The following is a 19,290-nucleotide window of genomic DNA, read 5'->3' as shown; positions in this document are numbered from 1 at the left end:
GAAGTATAATTCATTACCAAAAAAGAAAATAGCTGTAATTACTAATGATGTATTGTTATAAAAAAATAAAAGACTTCTGCATCATCCAGACTTGTAAGTATTTGTCTAATATTACACACAAGCTGCTTCCACTTAGTTGAGTATGAAAGGAAGCAATTCATTAATTTCACTTTTCGCTCAAAATTTTACAACTTCTGAACCAATGTACTATGTATGTCGAAAAAAACCCCAAACTTATAGTCGAAAAAAGTGACTTAATTTTGCCTGACCAGCAATCAACTTATTCTTGCTCGCAGTTTTGCTCTGTTTTCTTTTTCTACCGATTTTACTGTCCAATTCCTTCTGAGGGTTGTCTGAAGTCTTAGGTCTTTTAGCATTTTTTTGCAAAGATGGTTCACTTTCCTTATCACAGATTACTTTGTCATTATTCAAATCCATCTGTTCATTCTTGGAGTTCTTGTTTCTTGGCTGACAACTCAGCTTTCCCATTTCTGTATAACTTCTAGTCTGGTGAACATTTTCAGAAATAGTTCCAGGCACTGGTACATCAAGACAGGAATTCATACCTTCTGTCATGTAAGAATATCAAAAACATATGTGAAGAAATAAAAAGTTACCTGGGATTATTCATCCTTTTTCTATCAGAGGACTGTCAAGTGATTTTTTTAATCAAAACTAGTGCTCTATCAACAAAATAAAATTATGCTGGTTATTTCAGTTACATTTGCTATGTAAGTAAGCGTACTGCCAATTTAAAATTACATTGCTCAAACCCCTGTAATATCAACTATCTTAGGCAAGTGGATTTATAACTTTAAGATGTTGGAAAAGATGCTGGAAGAGCCTAGAAATTATATTATGGCATGGTTTACAGCAGAGTAAAACAAATTTTCCCCTTTTTTAACAGCGATAACACAAATTTTATTTAACTTACTTTTGTAAAATAAGAAGAAACATTATGTAATATTTGTAAAATGTATCAATGGCTTTATCTCAAGAAAGCATCAATACATATTTTTCAAACAGATTTATATTTTCAAAGCATTATCATTACAATTTTAATGCAAAGACATTTAACTGATAGCATACAAAAAGCAATGAGAAACATCTGGTTATTTCTTGAAAACGTATTTATACTTGAGTTTTACTAGAGCCTTGTTTGCTAATATTTGAAATATTAGCCATCACATTTACTTATTCAACCCTACTACAGCTTACTTGTGAGATCCCCGGCTTCGGAATGTTGCTCTGGTGCAGAATGCATGCAGGTTGGAATTTGGCTACTGCTGAAGAGTTGCTGACCCTTTATTTCTCTCAACTCGTTTTTATACGTACATGCAAACTGAGATTTGATTGAAGATTGCCTAATCTGCAAATAATCTGGTATTAGCTTTAATTATTTACAAAAGTAAAAGACAACACGTGCAAGACTAGTAAAATAACATTTCCCCATTCTTCTGTCTGGAAAGCTTTTAGATCACGTAACGTATCAGAAAAATGAGTACACTCACATTTAAAAATATTCATGAAGTAGTCATTTACAAAACGTAAAGGCTTTCACAAATATTTTATTCTATTGAAGACCTAAAACAATTTTAAAATCTTTTTCCATCTCTTTCAGAAAGTTACACATTATCTTTTAAAGCTCCAAAGTAAGATTTTTCTGTCAAAGTTAGCTCCCTCTTTTGATAGACTGCAGACTACCATTTTGAGTAGCTGTCATAGCTGCTACAGTCAATTACCATACTTCTACAGGTCATCATCTTTGATATGTCCATTGATAAATGCCAAGTTCAGGATGAGTCTCACCACTTAATTTATATGCAGCAGAAAGCATCACAACACTGAAAAGGCGTGAGAGATAAACTAAGCTTCAACATACTTATACCTAAAACTGGAATATGAAGTAGTATTTTAGACCTTTCTTTGGCAAATTTCAGATTTCCCATTTACTCACAAAATAAAGTCATTTCCTCATTGAACGCCAATGTGTAACTCCACATTTGTCAAAACATACCCATATAGCATAAGTTGTCAAAAATCTACAGTATTGAAGAACACCATTGTAACTGGCTCTGCCTACTCATCTCCAACTCCTAGTCTTAGAAGCAGGGAACTTAGTCTCATGGCACAGGTAAATAAAAATATTTAGCTCAAACACAAAAAAATTAAATAAAATTTTTTCAATATATTCAATATATCCATATTTAATGGACTCAATGTTTATAGGTCAAAATTCCTCAGTTGACACTCAAGCTACCATTTCAAACCAGCTTAGAATTTCAGGGTCAAGCTTTGTACTTTCTGTCCAATTTATCACAAATGCTATAGACCCTGCAAGATGAATTCTGCCCTCACTTCCATGTGAAAGTCTACTGGATTGTACAGAAATATGTTGAAAGGTAGAGCATAGACCAGATAATTACAATATATTAGGATTTTTACCTAATAATTTCATTACAGCAGCACCAGTGAATTCAAACAAATATGAGCCAAAGAGGTGCTACAGGACAAATACCAGGCAAAAGAAAGAGCAAGAAATATTATCACAAAGGAAATGTTGCTATATATATAGGTAATAGGAATTATTTGTCAAACAACATGTTTACAGCTGCATTTCTGATTAAAAGGTTTGCATTATGCAAGTCTATTTCTTAACACAAGCATGTTTAAAATATTACAGTTCAGGTTTGATCCCTATAGATATATTTTTCTTCCAACTCAAAATCCCAGATTCAGACAAAGAAAAGAATACATTTCCAGAAACCTCCTTTCACAGGGGCCTTCAACCATAAAATTCAGTCACAATTTACGCCACTTTTATCAGATACTGTTTTCATGCATACAAGCTAACAGACTCTAGCTTTTTATCACTGAGATGTAATCTCTTCATGATACTACATTTGGCCAGGTAAACACACCTAGTCTTTTTGGAAAAAAAAAAAATCCATTTACAGAAGTGTAGCTCCTTCTGACTTATTATGTCTGTACACACACAGTTTTACTTTAAACTCAGTATTCCCTTCAAGAGTTATAAAGACCCAGTTTTCTCAGTTGTCCATCACTCCCAAACTGCAATTCCTCTGTGTCAGATAACAGCCTGAGAAAGAAAGGCAGATTTAATAGGGAGAACTAGCCAGCCTGACTCTCAACAATTCCAATCTTTTTGAAGTTTTAATCTACTCTGTACTTAAAACGTTTACCATAAGGTAAGACTATATATGTAGACGTTTACAAGGTTTTGTGAGCTTCAAGTTTATGCCTTAGCTCACCAAGTCATTAAGCGCATTTTATTAACTTTATACTCTTTTCAGAAACTGTTTTGAAGGATAGAGAAGCTATACCAGAATAAGCTTAGTATTTTGAAATAATTAAAAATGCAACTCTAATCTAGTTTAAACTTAATAAACATCCTATTGTACAATTACAATATTCAGAATATAAGGGGCTTTTTGTTTAGACTTGTTACTGTAATATTAATGAAAAATATTTTCCTGTATTTGCTATGTCTCTTAAACACTTCATCTTAATCCTTTAAAATTCCCTCAATTCTCAGTTACTGTTCAGCAAATGACACTCATCAAAAATTACGCAACAACCACTTGCACAGAGTTCTACCATATTCGTATCGCAAGAGGCAAATAAGATGCAATTTCTGCTAAGCTGATGAAGCTACAATAAACACAGTACAAAGAACATCAAATTTGAGCAAAAAAAGCCTGATAATTATCATTACAGAAGAGACAATAAATCCAGTTACTTTTTGGGACATCAGGGTTACTTTTTAGCACTCCCATCTGACACTTCACTAATTCACTTTCACTAATTAGAATATGTGGAGTCAAAGGACAGAAGTCAAGACCAAATGCTGGAAAACTTCTAGTACAAACCCACCTGTGTTTCAGCTTCACCGAAGCTTGAAATATGTCCGAAAACTTCACTCTGTATTGCATTATATACCATTTAGCCATTTGCAAACAGTATGTAAAGCTCTAAACAAATACAAGTGTTTCAGCTGATGTTAGTACTAATCTAGAGGGTACACATGACTCGAGAGTGCAAGACGAAATTTATTGAAGCAGTCAAACTTCCCAAACTTCCCAGTCTAGGAATGTATATTCACTAGTCAAAACAACTGCATTACACTGAGGTAGCAACAAGCAAATTTTAACAGCCTGAAGGCAAAACAAAAGAGCACAAGTTTAGCGCCGAATTAAAAATTAGAGTTTCACTGGAATGTTTTTAAAGAAAAAAAGAGCAACTTAAAACTTGACTGAAGCACACATAATTAACCCTGTCAACAGCTTGAAATAGCTCTTAGAAATTAGAGTTCTTTTACATTAAATTCCATGAAATCTACTGCTTTGAGGGCAACCACCCCAACGACCCACAGCTCTGGCAGACTAAAAAGATATTGGGACCTCAATTTACTAATCAAGTAGTTGCACACAAATGGTGTGCAATGAACTCATACTTACTATCCTCTCTTCTCTTCACAAGCAAGTGGGATGTTCCTGTTATCCCTATACAAAGAAATAAATTCTCCTGCAATTCAGAAAAAGGGGTTCACTATTATCGCTGTTCAGCTGGAAAAAAGTATGATACAATTTAAGACAGTATTTCAGCACATATAGGTCAATTTGTAGTCCTAATGCGTAGATAAAGCAGGACATTGTCCCACCTTGAGTTCTGCATCTAGAGAAGTTTTTCAGTTGCTTGAGATGCCAATATAAAACATTCACTTTTATATGAAAAATTAATAGTGCATGCTCTATTTATTTCTAAAAGTTAGTTGATAATCTATTCCAGATCTCCTTCCAGCATCTGCATACATACAGTACTGCCAATATTTAGTCACTAAGAATGTTGAGATTTGGTTTTTATATACTGGAATGGCATAATAGAATCTGAAAACCTACATCAGTAACAACAAACACATGTTTTTCTTTCTAGCCAAACAATTAGAGTACTATTTGGAAGAGAAAAAGAGATGAAAAGAGAAAATGTCTTTTTTCCATCCTTACCCTTGTCCTTTTAGGAAAAAAAAAATCAGAAGTTGAAAGAGAAAGTTGAAAAAGGGAAGGGATTGCAAAGAGAAGAGTAACAAAACTATAAATGGTAAGTATCACTGCCAAATCAGGGCATCATGTTATTCAAACATGAAAAGATGACCTTAATAGCTTGGGTAACAGAGAGCTTTTATCGCACTGAACTATCAATTTTTTCAGCCTGACATTGTACCAGCCTTTTGCTATCCCAAATTAACTTACTACTGTTTTGAGACCATTTAGCCCCATACTGGGTTTCAAAAGTACTCAAACCTCATAGCTATGGATCCTAGGAAAGTAGTTGAGAGGCTTTGTAGAAACAAAGATGGGGTTTTTTTTTCTACACAAGTGTGGTTTATCAACTGATACTAATAATAAAGCCTTTCTTCAGATTTTGTGCTGAACATAACCTTTTTGTCCCCTCCCCTCTCCTCCAGATACTCATTCTTAGCATAATCCATACACATTGAAACAACTAGTCACCTTAGTGTTCTCCATAATTATATTCCACTTAGAAATAAATATTTCTTGCTACAATAGATGAGACTACCACCTAAGGAAGACTGTTTTCTCTGTTACTATGAATTTTCTGCTCACAATTACAGTGGGTGTACAGAAAACACTTGATAACTTCCTGTTGATAGTTTTCCAAGTCACAGTTTATTTGTACTGGAATCATAAATAGGCAAAACAATTCTCTCAAGCATTTAGAAGACTAAGCAATGAAAAATAACAGCAGTGCATGAAGCTAGATATTAAGTCATTTTATACAGGCATGAACAAGTCACATGAGAAAGGCAGACTGGGATTTTTTTTTGCTTTGTGGAGCTTTTTTCCTTGGAAGGATTACTATACACAGTAAAATTACAATGAACTTCAAGCATGCCAAGATTTGTTAGAGTTCTTAAGCCACAAATTCTTTTTAAAACTAAAACTACAGTTACGTTCCCAATTGGAGGGAAATAGTGCCTCATATAGGAAAGGTTGTCTCCAATTACATTAAGAAAAAAAACATGCCAAACTACTGAAAGTCTTTGCAGCTGTTTCAGAGTAAATGTGTTAACAATGCAGCAGGATTTCTAAAACAATGTATCAAAAGGCCAAAACAATCCTAAGTTTACAAAAAAAAAACCTCTTACTCTCTCATATATTGCATGATCACAGCCTAATAGCTTTTGTTCCTTCCTTCTTAACTCCTGAAGCTCTCAGTTTCACCCAATCCCATGAGTTCAGGAACAGTATTTTAATATTTTCTGATGCAGAAGAAAGATTAAAATCTTATTATGCAACATTTTTCTTGTCTTAAGTTGCTCTTTAACCTAAACAAATCGGGTGATTGCAACAGTCCTTCCATTCATCTCTCTCACTAATAAGCAGCACTTACATAACCCCATTGAAATCAACAAAATAAGTAGTCAAGCAATAGGGTATCTACCCATTTGGTAGATAAATGGAAGTATGATTCAAAGAAGCAGACATAAGATTGGATGAACTCTTTTTAGGTAAAATACTTCTCTCCTGTCTAATTAAACTTTCTACATACTTTTATAAAGCAGAAAGGAATGATAAGGACAACTGACAAGAGACATAACTCAATAGATACTCTATAAACCTTTCTGAATTAAAGACTCCTTCCACAAAATACCATTCACCAGAAGACAAACAGTAGATAACAAACCTGAAACTCTAAATTGTCTCCCAAAGAAAGACTGAGTTTCTTATCATTACTTTTACCTGCTTCTGTTGGAGGGAATGAAAAAATGCAACATGCTAGCTCCCCAGACTTCTTTCTCCTCAAGCGATAAGAGTGACAGCTTTGCCTCCTAACAAACGCCGTTACAGTTAGGTGATTTTTCTGCATCTCTTCCAGTATTTAGTGAGGATTGAAAGACAAAAATATTTCTTTGTCTTTCACTGTTGCCAGGAGTTTGTTTTGGCACAACGTAAATACCCACAGACTTATTTTATTTTTAAACAGCAATTCCAGTTCATAGCCACCCATTTACTTTATCCGCTCTCCATATTGTTAGATACTAAACACATATGCATGATGATGTGCCCTGAGTCTAAATATTAACCATCAGCACTTCTCCACATAATTCTGTAGAAGCTGAGAGATCAGTTCCTCTTAAGGAAGGAGAGGTCATAACGATTTTTTTCCCCCTCTCTCTTTAAATTTAGAGAAGTGTTTCTCCTTCCGCTTTCTAGATATTCCTAGATTTCTTTATTCAACATATACATCTTGATGGGTCTCAGCATACAACCAAACTAATCATCGCTACTGTCTTTATCTTCCCCTCTCAAATATCATGGAAAAGACGACTTTTATATGACAAGCTCTAATGAGAGATCATGGATTTGTACTATAGACTAACCATCTAAGCACCTATCAGAGGCAGCATGGTAAGAAGGTCCTTAGGACAATTCTATGGAACTAATGCTACAATCATACATACTGCATAATGTCAATGATTCATCTGAGAAGTTTCTTGAGAAGAAACACAATGTTGTTATTGCCTTAATCCAAAAACAGATGTATGGTATCTCTTCTGAGTCAACTGTTAAAATGAATGCATCGTGCATAACAATTTAAAACTGTGAGTTTTAGAAGCAACCTGTACATATTTCAAGACAGGTGTATGAAACAATAATGAAGACTGATATTCAGTATAAGAAGGTGATAAATATTACTACAGCACTTGAGATCTATGGTCATTGACAAGGAATTAATTGTGCTATGTGCTGCACAGTAAAGATAGAAGAAAAATTTATTTCTACCAAGAGATATTACAATCCAAGACAAGAAATTTATGGATTCACAGAGAAAGGAACTGAAATTAGTTATTATAATGAGCATCCATCTCAACACAAAGCACTGCTAAGTTTTGGGGAGAGGTTGATTTAAAGGTACCGAAAAATGTTTTGAAGGAGGATAATGAGTTCTGCAGATACCTATAGGAGATCTTTTCAGCTATAAGAAACAGTATAGAACAGACAATTGAAAGAGCTAGTCTGAAAATTAACAAACGAACAATGAAGACTGGTATTGCAGGCTGAATGCAAGCAAGGATGGATATCTCAAAGCAGCAAATCAGAAATAATCAATATTGGGATAAGTTAAAAGAAGTAGCTTACATGTACTACAACTTAAAGGAACAGATTGAGATGCCAACAGAAAAATGGCATCTGGTGTCTAATCACTTCAATAACAACTTTTGTACAGCAATCTCTGTGAAGAAAGATAGGCCAAAACTGCAACTATCATGTCCAAGAAGAATACACAGCAGTACATTAAAAAGCAAAATAAACCTATAATAAATTGTAGTTGAGCGTACATACAGGTAAAGAAGAATATATTCCAGAGGGGTTATGGAGTGAAAAAGTAACAGGTAGCATACCATCCTCAATGTTAAATATAGCAGGAAAGATAGACATACCACCTCAAGATCAACAGCTCGGTATTCACAAGATGGTATAGAAGTAACAAAAGATGTCAGTTTTGAAGAAGGGACACGTAGGTCCGATGTAGATCTGTGAACTGTTCATATAAAGACAACAGCGGAACTTCTGTTTGTAGTTGCAGTCTGCTTTCTACCAAAGAATGTTCAGAAAGAGAAGAGAAGAGAAAGACAGAGCCCTGTAAAGTCTTCGTAGAAAAAGGAAGAAAAGGAGTAGAAACATGCAAAAGAAACTCTGTAGAAATTGCTAGAAAGGTAGAAAGAAAGTAGGATTTTATGTGAGAGGATGGAGATCAAAGATGAATGGCAGAGAACTATCTGAGTTTTAGTTAGAAAAGTCATTAGTTATTGGGCAACAGCAATTTTAGTTGACTGGAAGGAGAAGCAAGACTAAAGTGAACATAGAAAAAATACCTGAAAAATAATTCCAGACTTCACAGGAATACGTTGTAGTTTAGATAGCAATGTTTGGCTGATACACAGAGTTGCAAACATAACGTGAAACACTCAGATATCTTATCTTGATTAAGAGGACACTATGCTGATACATAATTGAGGAACACTTACACTCTGAACTACATGATTTCTTTTTTTCAATTTTTAAATGGAAAAACGTATCGAGATATTTGGCCTCAGCTCCATGCTGCACTTTGTCTTTCTGGTACAACAGGATACACTGGAAGAAAGCCATAAAGAAGACTGATTGTGATTACTAGAGGCAGTTTAGCAGCCTCAAGCCTGCTCTAAGATATGATTCCTACAGCCTTAAGCAGCCACTCAGTTTAACATGTTAGTCACACATTACCATCCACATTACTAAAGTAGAGGAAAAGAGTCCACCATCACAGATTTAATCTGCAAAAGATAACACTATAAAGCAAGCTTTGCAATCTTCTAAGATGCCAAAGAAAGTTTAGAAGTGTGAACCACAGACTTTCGACCTGTTGCTTGTTCTCTTTGAATTTTGGTTTTCATAAGACAAAAGGTAGTTTATATTGAAATATAGTCATCCTCAATTATATTAGGCACCTGGTGAGCATCAAAATTAGTTCTAGAAGTTGACTGAAAGATCTCAAAAATTATTGGCTACAAACATTAGCTGTTTCATTCTATTTTGCTACAGGTACATTGTATTTCATCAATCACAGTGAAGCAAGACTAGGAGAGGAGATTCTTGTATTGTATTAACAAGGATCACAGGAGTCACAGAACACTTAGAGTCAGGCACTACAAAAGCAGCGCAGGAGAGTGATGAACCTTTGCATGCAATTCCTGCTCCTGAAGTAGAACTCATTCAATTATTCAGAGACCTCTGAAAGAACTACTATTTGCACAGAAATTACTGTAGCTAATCTGGTATTTTTGATTAGCAAAAAAAGTATTGCTAAAAAAAGTTAAAATAGTTTCATAATATGAATTACTCTCGAGACTCATATTTTTGATAGTTTCTGTCAAAAAACATTTAAGTTTCCAGTAGAAGTCTCAAATGTGACAAGTAATTACTTTCAGATAATTTTTGTACTTTGATACTGAACAGAGCTGTTCATGAATCCAATTACAAAACCTCCACTTAGATAAGAAAGTTACCTATTTCAATGTATTATACAAACAGCGTACCACGTTCTTGCTATTTGATGAGTAAAGCTGCAATTTAAATATGCTGTTTATCCTCAAATTAATATAATGAAGATCTTTGTCAGCTTCAATCTTTCATAATTTGCCTGTAAGGTTTAAGCTAAGTTTCACCATAATTAGTGCATGTATCTAAAATGCCCATCATCTACCCCAACCCCATTCCAAAAAAGGCACTCAGAATGAAGTTGAAGTATATTTTAAACACATGCTGGAAATACTGACAGTGCTTTTCATTTTACTCACTTCTAATGACTTTTTAATTTTCAAACATGTAATATATTAAAATTCCCCTCATGTCCAGTAGCAGAAAGATATTTTCCATTGTGTTCTTCTAGAACTAATTCTGACGGCTTAAAACACCTCTGTTTTCTTCCTTATATACCAATTACATTTGTGTTTTTACCTGTTGTCAGGACTCAGTTTGTAAAAAAATATTGTCACTACTTTTACATAGCTCTCTGTTGAAATGCTGTGAAAGATACAAGCTCTGTCTCATTCCATAGTCCCAAACTCCAGTTTGACAAATTTGAGGAAAAAAGACTATGTAAAATGCAGTGCACTGGAAGGCCACAATTTTCAGAAACACTGAAGTTGTTCTTTTGAATAGTGATGCTCACAATACCAACACGCTCTTGTAATGTTCCATTTCATCTACAAAATAGCAAACATTAGCATCTTTATTTTATTGTTCACAAAGCAATGTTATGGAAATGTCCTCAGAATGTTAGAAATAAAAAGAAACCCCTCCCCAAAAAATGCAATAAAAAGTCATTATTACACTTTTAGAATGCCTATATTATCAGAACTGAAATCAGGTGCTTGTGTTGAGTTTCATCCTGTTTTCACATATCTTCAGTTTTATTTCTACAGTCCTGAAATACACAGATGGCTAAGTGAAGAGATATAGATTAACTCAGTATATCTCCATTAAGAGATCTTCATTAGGAAGTACTTTTAAGTTTAAAGCCTTTCTCTTCTGGAGTTTTAGGTATTTCCATCTGTATTGCGACACTGTTCAAGTTGGGCTAATTACCACAAGTTAATCACAATTACATTTCTTTAGCTATGGGATACATTTCAGCCAAGTATTTGAGAATTTTAATACTGTTGTTTTCATTTTAGCATCATTATTTCAGTGCATCTATAGTTGCATAGCAATTCCTACAAAGTACCTTAATCTGTTTTTCATCCATAGATTTCTGAATACGTTGTCTGAGAGGTCTTGGAGAAGATCCATGAGATTGTGCTGGAGATCTGTATTAAAAAAAAGATGTAAGTAGTATTTAGACCATGTAAAAGCAATTAGTTACAAAAAATAGTTGCCAAGTTCCTCAGAAACAGAAAGGCAAGTATCTTCACCCTCCAAGCCTTACTTTGTTTCGTCCCTTCCTAAGTAACCACATGTACACTGACAACTGAGGACAGCATAATGAAACCGAACCTACAGTTCTGAGTTCTGTATTATTCTGTGGAATGTTTACAACACTGTAGTTCCGTGGGCACAGTATTATTATTGGTAAAGCTGGCGATGAGTTACCAAGTCACCATTCTACTTCCACCCCCTTGAACAGCATCTGGTTGACATCCAGATTAATTTTCCACGTATCTACAGGCTTCTCAATAGAAGTACTCACACAAAAAAATTTTACAATTCCATCCTCCTATATTTGAGTATGTGAATAGTTATGTACATTAATGAAAAATTTTGATGGATACAAGAGGTGATTTTTTGCTCTTGAAATAAGAAGACCTACTCTGTGCATCTGTAAATAACTACCTCTCTGTTTCTGCTCGTGGCAGGCCAGTGTGTGTGTAAGGACAGTTTTTTCAAAAGCAACTTATTCTTAATTTTATTTATTTAGCTCATTTTATTCAATTATTCCATAAATAAAATTTATTTGATTTAGCACATTATTTTCTTTATTTCTGTTTGTCCGTGGTGCAAAATTTCTGGAGGACTTGCAATGTCTTTGATATTTAAACTGCCAAAATATGTAGTTTCACCATGCTCCCGTCTACACTGTTGTTCTGGTTCATGACTCCTCTTCTTAACCTGTCACAACAAAATTCTCAGCATCCCACTTTTCCAACTACTGATTCCTCAGGATAAGCAACCGATTAAATCATCACTGCTTCTCCAGTGCATGGATAGGTTAGTTTCCTTTTCAGTGCCACAGAAACAGGTTTTTAAGAGATTCTTTGTTTTGTACAGCAGATCAACATGGGTACTCCTTAAACAGAAGGAAATTTTTAAAAGCAAGAAATTAAATGAGTCTTCTTGCTCATTTCTGACTGGCTTTAATGGTAATAGGATAGGAAGATGATGGCAATGATATGAAAACCAGCAGCAAACAAAAAGTTGCCCCAAACCCTGAATACCTGTTGAACCTGCAAAACCAGAAAAAAAAAAAAAAACAAAAAAAACCACCCCAACAACAACAAAAAACCACCTTTATGACAAAAATTTGTGAAAATACTTAATCCATGGTCATGCAAAATTTATCTCTAATGCACAAATAACATCATTAATTATATCAGAATCCCCTTACTTTGATATCAATACCATCACTACATTTTTATGTTTGGTCAAAAAATTTAAAAATACTATGGGAAAATAGCATATTTCTTCCCTCCACACAGCTTCAAAAAAAAAAAACCGCAAAAAAACAGCAAGAGAATTTTGTTTGAACCTCTATACTGCATATCTAAAAAGAACATTTTCCAGAAAACTGAAATAAGGTGCTTACAGAAGGAAAACGTTTGACAGATATACTAAAGGACAGATTAAGAAAAACTTCAGCTTGGTTAGGATGTTCTAAAACACTGAGGATGTATTTTCAGTGCTTATATTTTTAGTTCCCAAATTACAATAAAAATATTTTTAATTAAAGCCAACAAAAAAGTTAAACACTATAGCTTCTTTCAGCAGTAGCTTTTTTTCAGAAGTTCAGTGCAGAGAGATGAATATACCAAATTGATCTAATAGTTTATTAAAAGAAGAGTAAAACAAAGCAAGAAAAATTCCTGAAATGCTGAGGTTTTGAAAGAGATGCTCTCATTTAACCTGTCTTCACCTGAAAACTAACAGTGCTCTCTCAAACAAACCAGAACCCAGACAACACTACTCACAAACTTTAAACATATTTTGGGATTCTTCAGCTATGAAATCTCCAGAAATAACAGAAAGCATCATGAAAAACCTCAGAAAAATAACTACCATGTGATCAAAAACTGTAAAACCATAACTACAATATGAGGTAATGAACAATTTGATACACAGAATCAGATTAGCAAAAAGAATCTGAAGACTGCAGCGACACGTACTGCCAAAGGTACTGCCATTTATCCTGTAAACTGTTCCAGATTTACTTTTAACAATAGCTTGGCAAAAATACTGCAATCTAGATCAAAAATTTGAGACATAAGCATTAATTAAAAAAAGTGCTGCACCATAGAGGTGCCTGCACATTGACGCAAATCAGAGTGACACCTTAGCTACTATCCTGCGTAGTATTAAGGTGTTCAGCATTCATAGGGCAATTGGAGCCTTACAGTAAAGCTGCTAGAGAAATGCAGAACACAGAAGATATGAAAAAAATTAAGAACTTGTTGTTTGCAAGTTTTATTTCAGTTTTTGAAATCAGTTTTTTATTCCTAAAACAATTCAAGATTATAGATTAAATACTTCAAATAAGTTACTTCTAAAGAAATTTTTTTTAATGGAAGCAAACAGATAATATTAAAAAAAATCATATACTGGAAAATAAAATCTAAACCAAATTCACTACTAAGAATTACTAAGGAAAACACAAGAATTGTCTAGGCAACAATATAAATTTCCAGATAGTAGTACCTGTTTACACCTACACTGAGAAGATTTGAGTCAAAAAATGTCTTATCCTTTCAGGGAAAAGTCAAGGAAATTAATTCAGCTGAAAAAAAATTAAATGAGGTAAGTGAAACCAAAGCCCTCAGTGGGCACTCTTCTTCAGAAATAAGTGGTTTAAAACCCATTTTAAACTAAAGAGTTACTTAAAAAATAATCAAGATTAACTCTGAATAACAGCAGTGTTTAATTCAGAAGAATTCATGTGGGCCTTGATTCCATTCACATACAGCATTAACCTAAATCTAATTAAGCTCCTTTCCATTCTGATAAAAATACAACCATGGTGCAATTTATTAAATTAATGAAACAATTTAAAAAGTAATGTAGATCAGTTTTCCTGAAGCTGAAATAATGGAAAAATAACAGACTGAAATCAGGGTTGTTTTAAGCTTGTTACATAATGAAATAAAATGTATAGCTACAGCTATCCACAGATATTTGAGAGGTGAAAGAAATATTCCACAATAAGTTGTTGCAATCCGCCTTTTATATTGAAAATCATTACAGGTTTATGTAGAATTCTTACTAGTGAAATTAATTCTTTTAAGTCTTATTAGAACGTCCTTGTTCCTTTGGTTTCATAAAAGAGGTCGAACAATAAATCTAATAGAACACTTAAATCCTTCAACTTTTATGATCCTCCAACTTTCAATTTAGGACCTATCACTATTTTTCTCATTCCTTGCTGTTATCATCACAGCCTTGCACCTGCATGGTCTGATAGTGTTATTGTGGTGGGCTCTCATGGGAAATGGCTGCTACCAGCATAAGTAACACCCCCTTCTTCCCCACTTTTCCTACCCTTTTCATTGTAGCTTTTCTTTGATGTTAGGGAATCCAAAAACATGCATGCACAGAGCTTAATAAGCAACTGACCACACCGTCCCTGCCCTGGTGAACATGTGCTCCAATCACCGCTAAAGGCACTAAAACCAGGGACAACCAACAGGGGGATTGAGCAGGTCCTTATGAAGACAATAGTTACCCTGGGAAAAGCACTACTGGGAACCAACCACTGTACTTCAGAAGATACTTGTCTAGGAACCCTGGTTGCTCTACTTCCCAAGTGGCCACCAGGAAGAGTTTTCTCTTTCCTCTCCCTCCTCTTTTGATTTTACTCTTCCCCAAAAGCAACTTTCATCATTAGAGTCAATGTATGCTATCAGCTACAGACCCTACTCATAAATCTTCATGCATGTGAATTTGTTTCAACATCATTTGTGCAATACTATCCTGATTGGTGAATCACAATATGAACAACTATTTAACTATTTAAAACTGTCTCCACAAAATAATTACTATGTAGGAAGAAAACAGGATACAATCCAAAAATCTCTTGTCAGCTAGACAAAGGAGGCATCTTCACATTTAACAGTAATCTAATTAGATACTGAACAGACAGTATTTGAACTTAGGAGTTCAAACTCTACTTAAGAGGTGAGTATTTGGAAGATTTGTTGCAAAGGATATTCCTTCATGGGTTTTGTGCAGCCCAGAAATGTACTAGCTCAAAAATTCCATATTACAAAAGTATCTTGAAGATACAGAAAACACAAATGAGGGGGTAGAAGACCTTTGAGTACTTGAGACTGTTCTAAGAATGCTTACCCTTTACACTTAACCTCACAACACACTGCACTTAGGTCATATGCTTTGTGTAAGTAATATCAATGCTTTATTAGCCACTCAGTGTAAGATCTTTAAAACCAAACCCAACACAAACACAAAAAAAACTAGTACTCACCTGAAGAGTGTCAAAACAGAGGTGATTCCAAATAAATGAAAGCATTCATCATCATATAATAGTTCTGCTTTGTTCTGGGTAGGAGGATTGACAGCTTCTTCATCCAGAAGAAATAGTAAGACCTTTACAGTATCTCTGCCACAATACACAGTGCCATGATTTATGGAATGCAGTTTTGGCTGAAAGTAAATAAAATTAAAAGGAACATACAACAGGAAAGGTCAACAAGCCAGACCAATAGCTCACCTCCAAAAGCAACCCATATAAGCACAAGGTGTGAGAATCCCCTCTTTCCCTTTCACAGTAAGCATTTATGGGGCACCTGCCCATGGGAAAGTTTCTTCCTCTTCTAAAGCAAGTAGTAGAGTTCAGATCACTGCCAGCTGGAGGTCTACACTGATCAGTAAGTCACATAGATAAATATACAAATCCATGACGAAACCACACAGCAGAAGTTAACATGTTATTTTCTCACAACAAATTTGAGTGCTATGGGGTACACAAACACATTCTGGTGAAGTCCAACTCCTCTGACTAACTGAATCTGCTAAAGCAATTGGTTAAAAGTGAGAGTTCCATCAAGATTTGACAACAGAGGTACTTGGCACAATCTCCTGTTGTTTGGAACAGGATGAATTCCTCACGATTTTCCACAAGAATAAAGAATTCCTTCAAGAAAATAATAATCCACATCTGGAAGTGCTCAATGCTACAGTCATCAGTACAGATGTAGAACACCACAGCTACTATGGGACTGCAAGAATTGCAGGTTTGCTATATTTTTTCTTTAAAAGTACTAAGAGTTCCACAGAGAAATTTAGTGTATAATACACAGTAGTAGATTTTAAAAACTATAGGCTTTCTTATTTACCAATAGACAGAAACATTGAATAGCCTGACTTGGTTCAGAAGGACAGGACAAGCAACGAACTGCATTTATCTAATCAGTTAACTGCTTTTAAACACAGTCTTGAAAAGATCAAATTCTATTTCTTTCTCTATTTGATTACATCAATTAGTGTATGTAGCTTTCAAGAAACCATAGCAACACATGTCAGTCAGTTACTATAAGTTATAATCAATAGCTAGAAATAGCAATTACAAAAATGGTTGTTACTTGGCTTTACAGAATTGGCCTATTTCAGTACCATTTAATTTCCTCAAAATTTATTCTGAACCTCTTCAGTCATTACATCACCACATCACAGACTATTATAAATGTCATGTGTGTCACAGTAAATTTGTCTTAATGAGAAAAGTACAAATTTGGCATCATTTTGACTGATTATACACAAAGGAAAAACAATAATCTTTAGAATACAACACAACCTTACTGCCAAAAGATGACCTTCAGAAATCTCGTGTACTACAACAACAGCGACTTGTTCTACTAAACATGGACTAAAATCCTGTTGTGCAAGGCACAATAAGAACTTTAGGTAAGACAACAATCCCTGCCATAAAAATCTTGTTTATTAGTAAGCTTAAAATCATGATTCAAGTTATTTTTTCATGAAAACAGTCAATCAGTCTTTCAAGGGTAGTGATCATTAGCTACTCCAGACTATTCTGGTTAGTTCCAGAAACACCAGCCAGGTTCCATTTACAGTAGTAATTTTCTCAGGAAGAAATTAATCATAATTCCTATTAGTCACTTGTGCAGGCTTCAACACAAAGTAGCGCTTCCTGCTGCATAAAGTAACTTTTCCCAGAGCTCTAGATTCTTATAAAACAGGTATTTGCAGGAAATCTGAGCATTGATGGAAGAAAACTGCCACTGCCAGGAGAAAAGCAAGTATCTTTCTAGCAAAGTAACTCCTTTCAGGTACATTTTATGAGGAAGCAGCCTTCCCAGGAGCTAGTGGGAGCATCATTTTCAGCACTGTAGTTAAGACCGTGTTTTAAATTTGCACTCAAAGAAATTATTCAATCTCTTACATATGAAGAAACATAAGAACCTATCAAAAATCAGAACTTATTCTGAATATAGAACAATTTTTCTGAAAAATAATAGCACTGGGATTTGGGGGTTTCTTTATAAAGAAAAAAGCAAAACATGATAAAAAAAACACTAAGCTGTATGTGAAACAGCACAGAGCATTAATCTTTTCTGTCCTGAGATCTTAATGGAACAATACAGGTGCTCTAATTTTTTTTATACAGCTCAAATTCATTTGGAAAACTTATGGGGTTTGGTTTGGTTTTTTTAACTAGTAATGGTAATCTACCCTTTATATGCTTAGTAAAATGTTCTGCCACACCAAGCTCCACTAACATATGCAATCTGATATCAGTCTCTTAACATTTGCCTAAGCTCCCTTTTCCACCCCTGAACTCTGCAGAAGTCACATATTTAGAATTATCATTAAAATATACATTCATCAGCCAATTTTCACAAACTTCATTTACATCAACGAAAAGAAATCCTCACACCAAATCAAAACAGCATCTTCACAACACCAAAGGCAGACAATTTACGCACACTCCACCCCTCGTTCCTTCACTAGAATTACAAAACCAAGAATTCCTCACACTAAATCAACTCCCTAGCAATGTTCAGTCCACACTTTGTGTGTTACCTCTCCTAATTACTGTCCATATCTCTAATTCCTCAGGCTTCACATTGGGCACCACAAAGGACTGTGTCGGGTTGACCTTGGCTAACCACCAGGTGTCTACCAAGCTGCTCTAAGACTCCCCCTCCTCAACAGGGCAGGAAGACAACAAATGACAAAAGGCTCCTGGGGTTGAGATGAGGACAGGGAGCTCACTTACCAATTATCATCGTGGGCAAAACAGGCTTGACTTAAGGACATGAATGTAATTCATTGCCAATTAATCAGAATAGGACCCTTCTCTTCCTCCTAGACTCAAATTCACTCCCAACTCTTTTACCTCCTTCCCTCGAATGGCAAAGGGGATGGGGAATGAGGGTTGCAGTCAGTTCCTAACATTTTGCCTCTGCTGCTCCTTCTTCCTCACACTCTCCTCTGCTTCTGTGTGGGGTGCCTCTCATAGGATACAGTCCTCCACAAAATTCTCCAGTGCAGGTCCTTCCCACAGGCTGTAATCCTTCAAAAACTTCTCCCCCATGGGTCCTTGCCACAGAGTGCAGTCCTTCAGGAACAGCGATGGGTCCCCCATGAGGTCACAGTTCCTACCAGAAAATCTGCTTCTCCATGGGCTACAACTTCTGCCAGGAACCTGCTCCAGTGTGGGCTCTCCACAGGGTCACAGCTTCCTTCAGGGTACATCTACCTGCTCTGGTGGGGGGTCCTCCACAGGCTACAGGATGTATATCTATCTGCTCCACTGTGGATCTCCACGTGCTGCAGAAGGCCAACGTGCATCACCATGGTCTCCATCACTGACTGCAGGGGAATCTCTGTTCCAGTGCCTGGAACATTTCCTCCCCCTCCTTCTTCATTGACCTTGGTGTCTGCATAGTTGTTTCTCTCACATATTCTCACTCCTCCCTCCCAACTGCTGTTGCACAGCATTTTTTTTACCCTTTCT

At 35.3% G+C, this 19,290-nt stretch overlaps 1 protein-coding gene across 1 annotated transcript in view; it reads right to left on the bottom strand.

The window, feature by feature from the left end:
* Nucleotides 1–234: 234 nt before the first annotated feature.
* The window catches only part of PARPBP (PARP1 binding protein), a 54,065-nt gene continuing 35,009 nt past the window's right edge, over nt 235–19,290 (bottom strand). The window contains exons 7-10 of the mRNA XM_009958489.2: nt 15,775–15,953; nt 11,314–11,395; nt 1,219–1,369; nt 235–569 (exon numbers count right to left, since the gene is read on the bottom strand). Coding sequence (XP_009956791.2) covers nt 235–569; nt 1,219–1,369; nt 11,314–11,395; nt 15,775–15,953 — 747 coding nt within the window. The remainder of the gene's footprint in view (nt 570–1,218; nt 1,370–11,313; nt 11,396–15,774; nt 15,954–19,290) is intronic.

Source organism: Leptosomus discolor, chromosome 1 (assembly GCF_034619465.1).
Source record: "Leptosomus discolor isolate bLepDis1 chromosome 1, bLepDis1.hap2, whole genome shotgun sequence".
In the NCBI taxonomy this organism is placed as follows: Eukaryota; Metazoa; Chordata; class Aves; order Leptosomiformes; family Leptosomidae; genus Leptosomus; species Leptosomus discolor.
The sequence above is the reverse complement of the archived record's forward strand: the minus strand, read 5'-3'. Positions and strand labels throughout refer to the sequence as shown.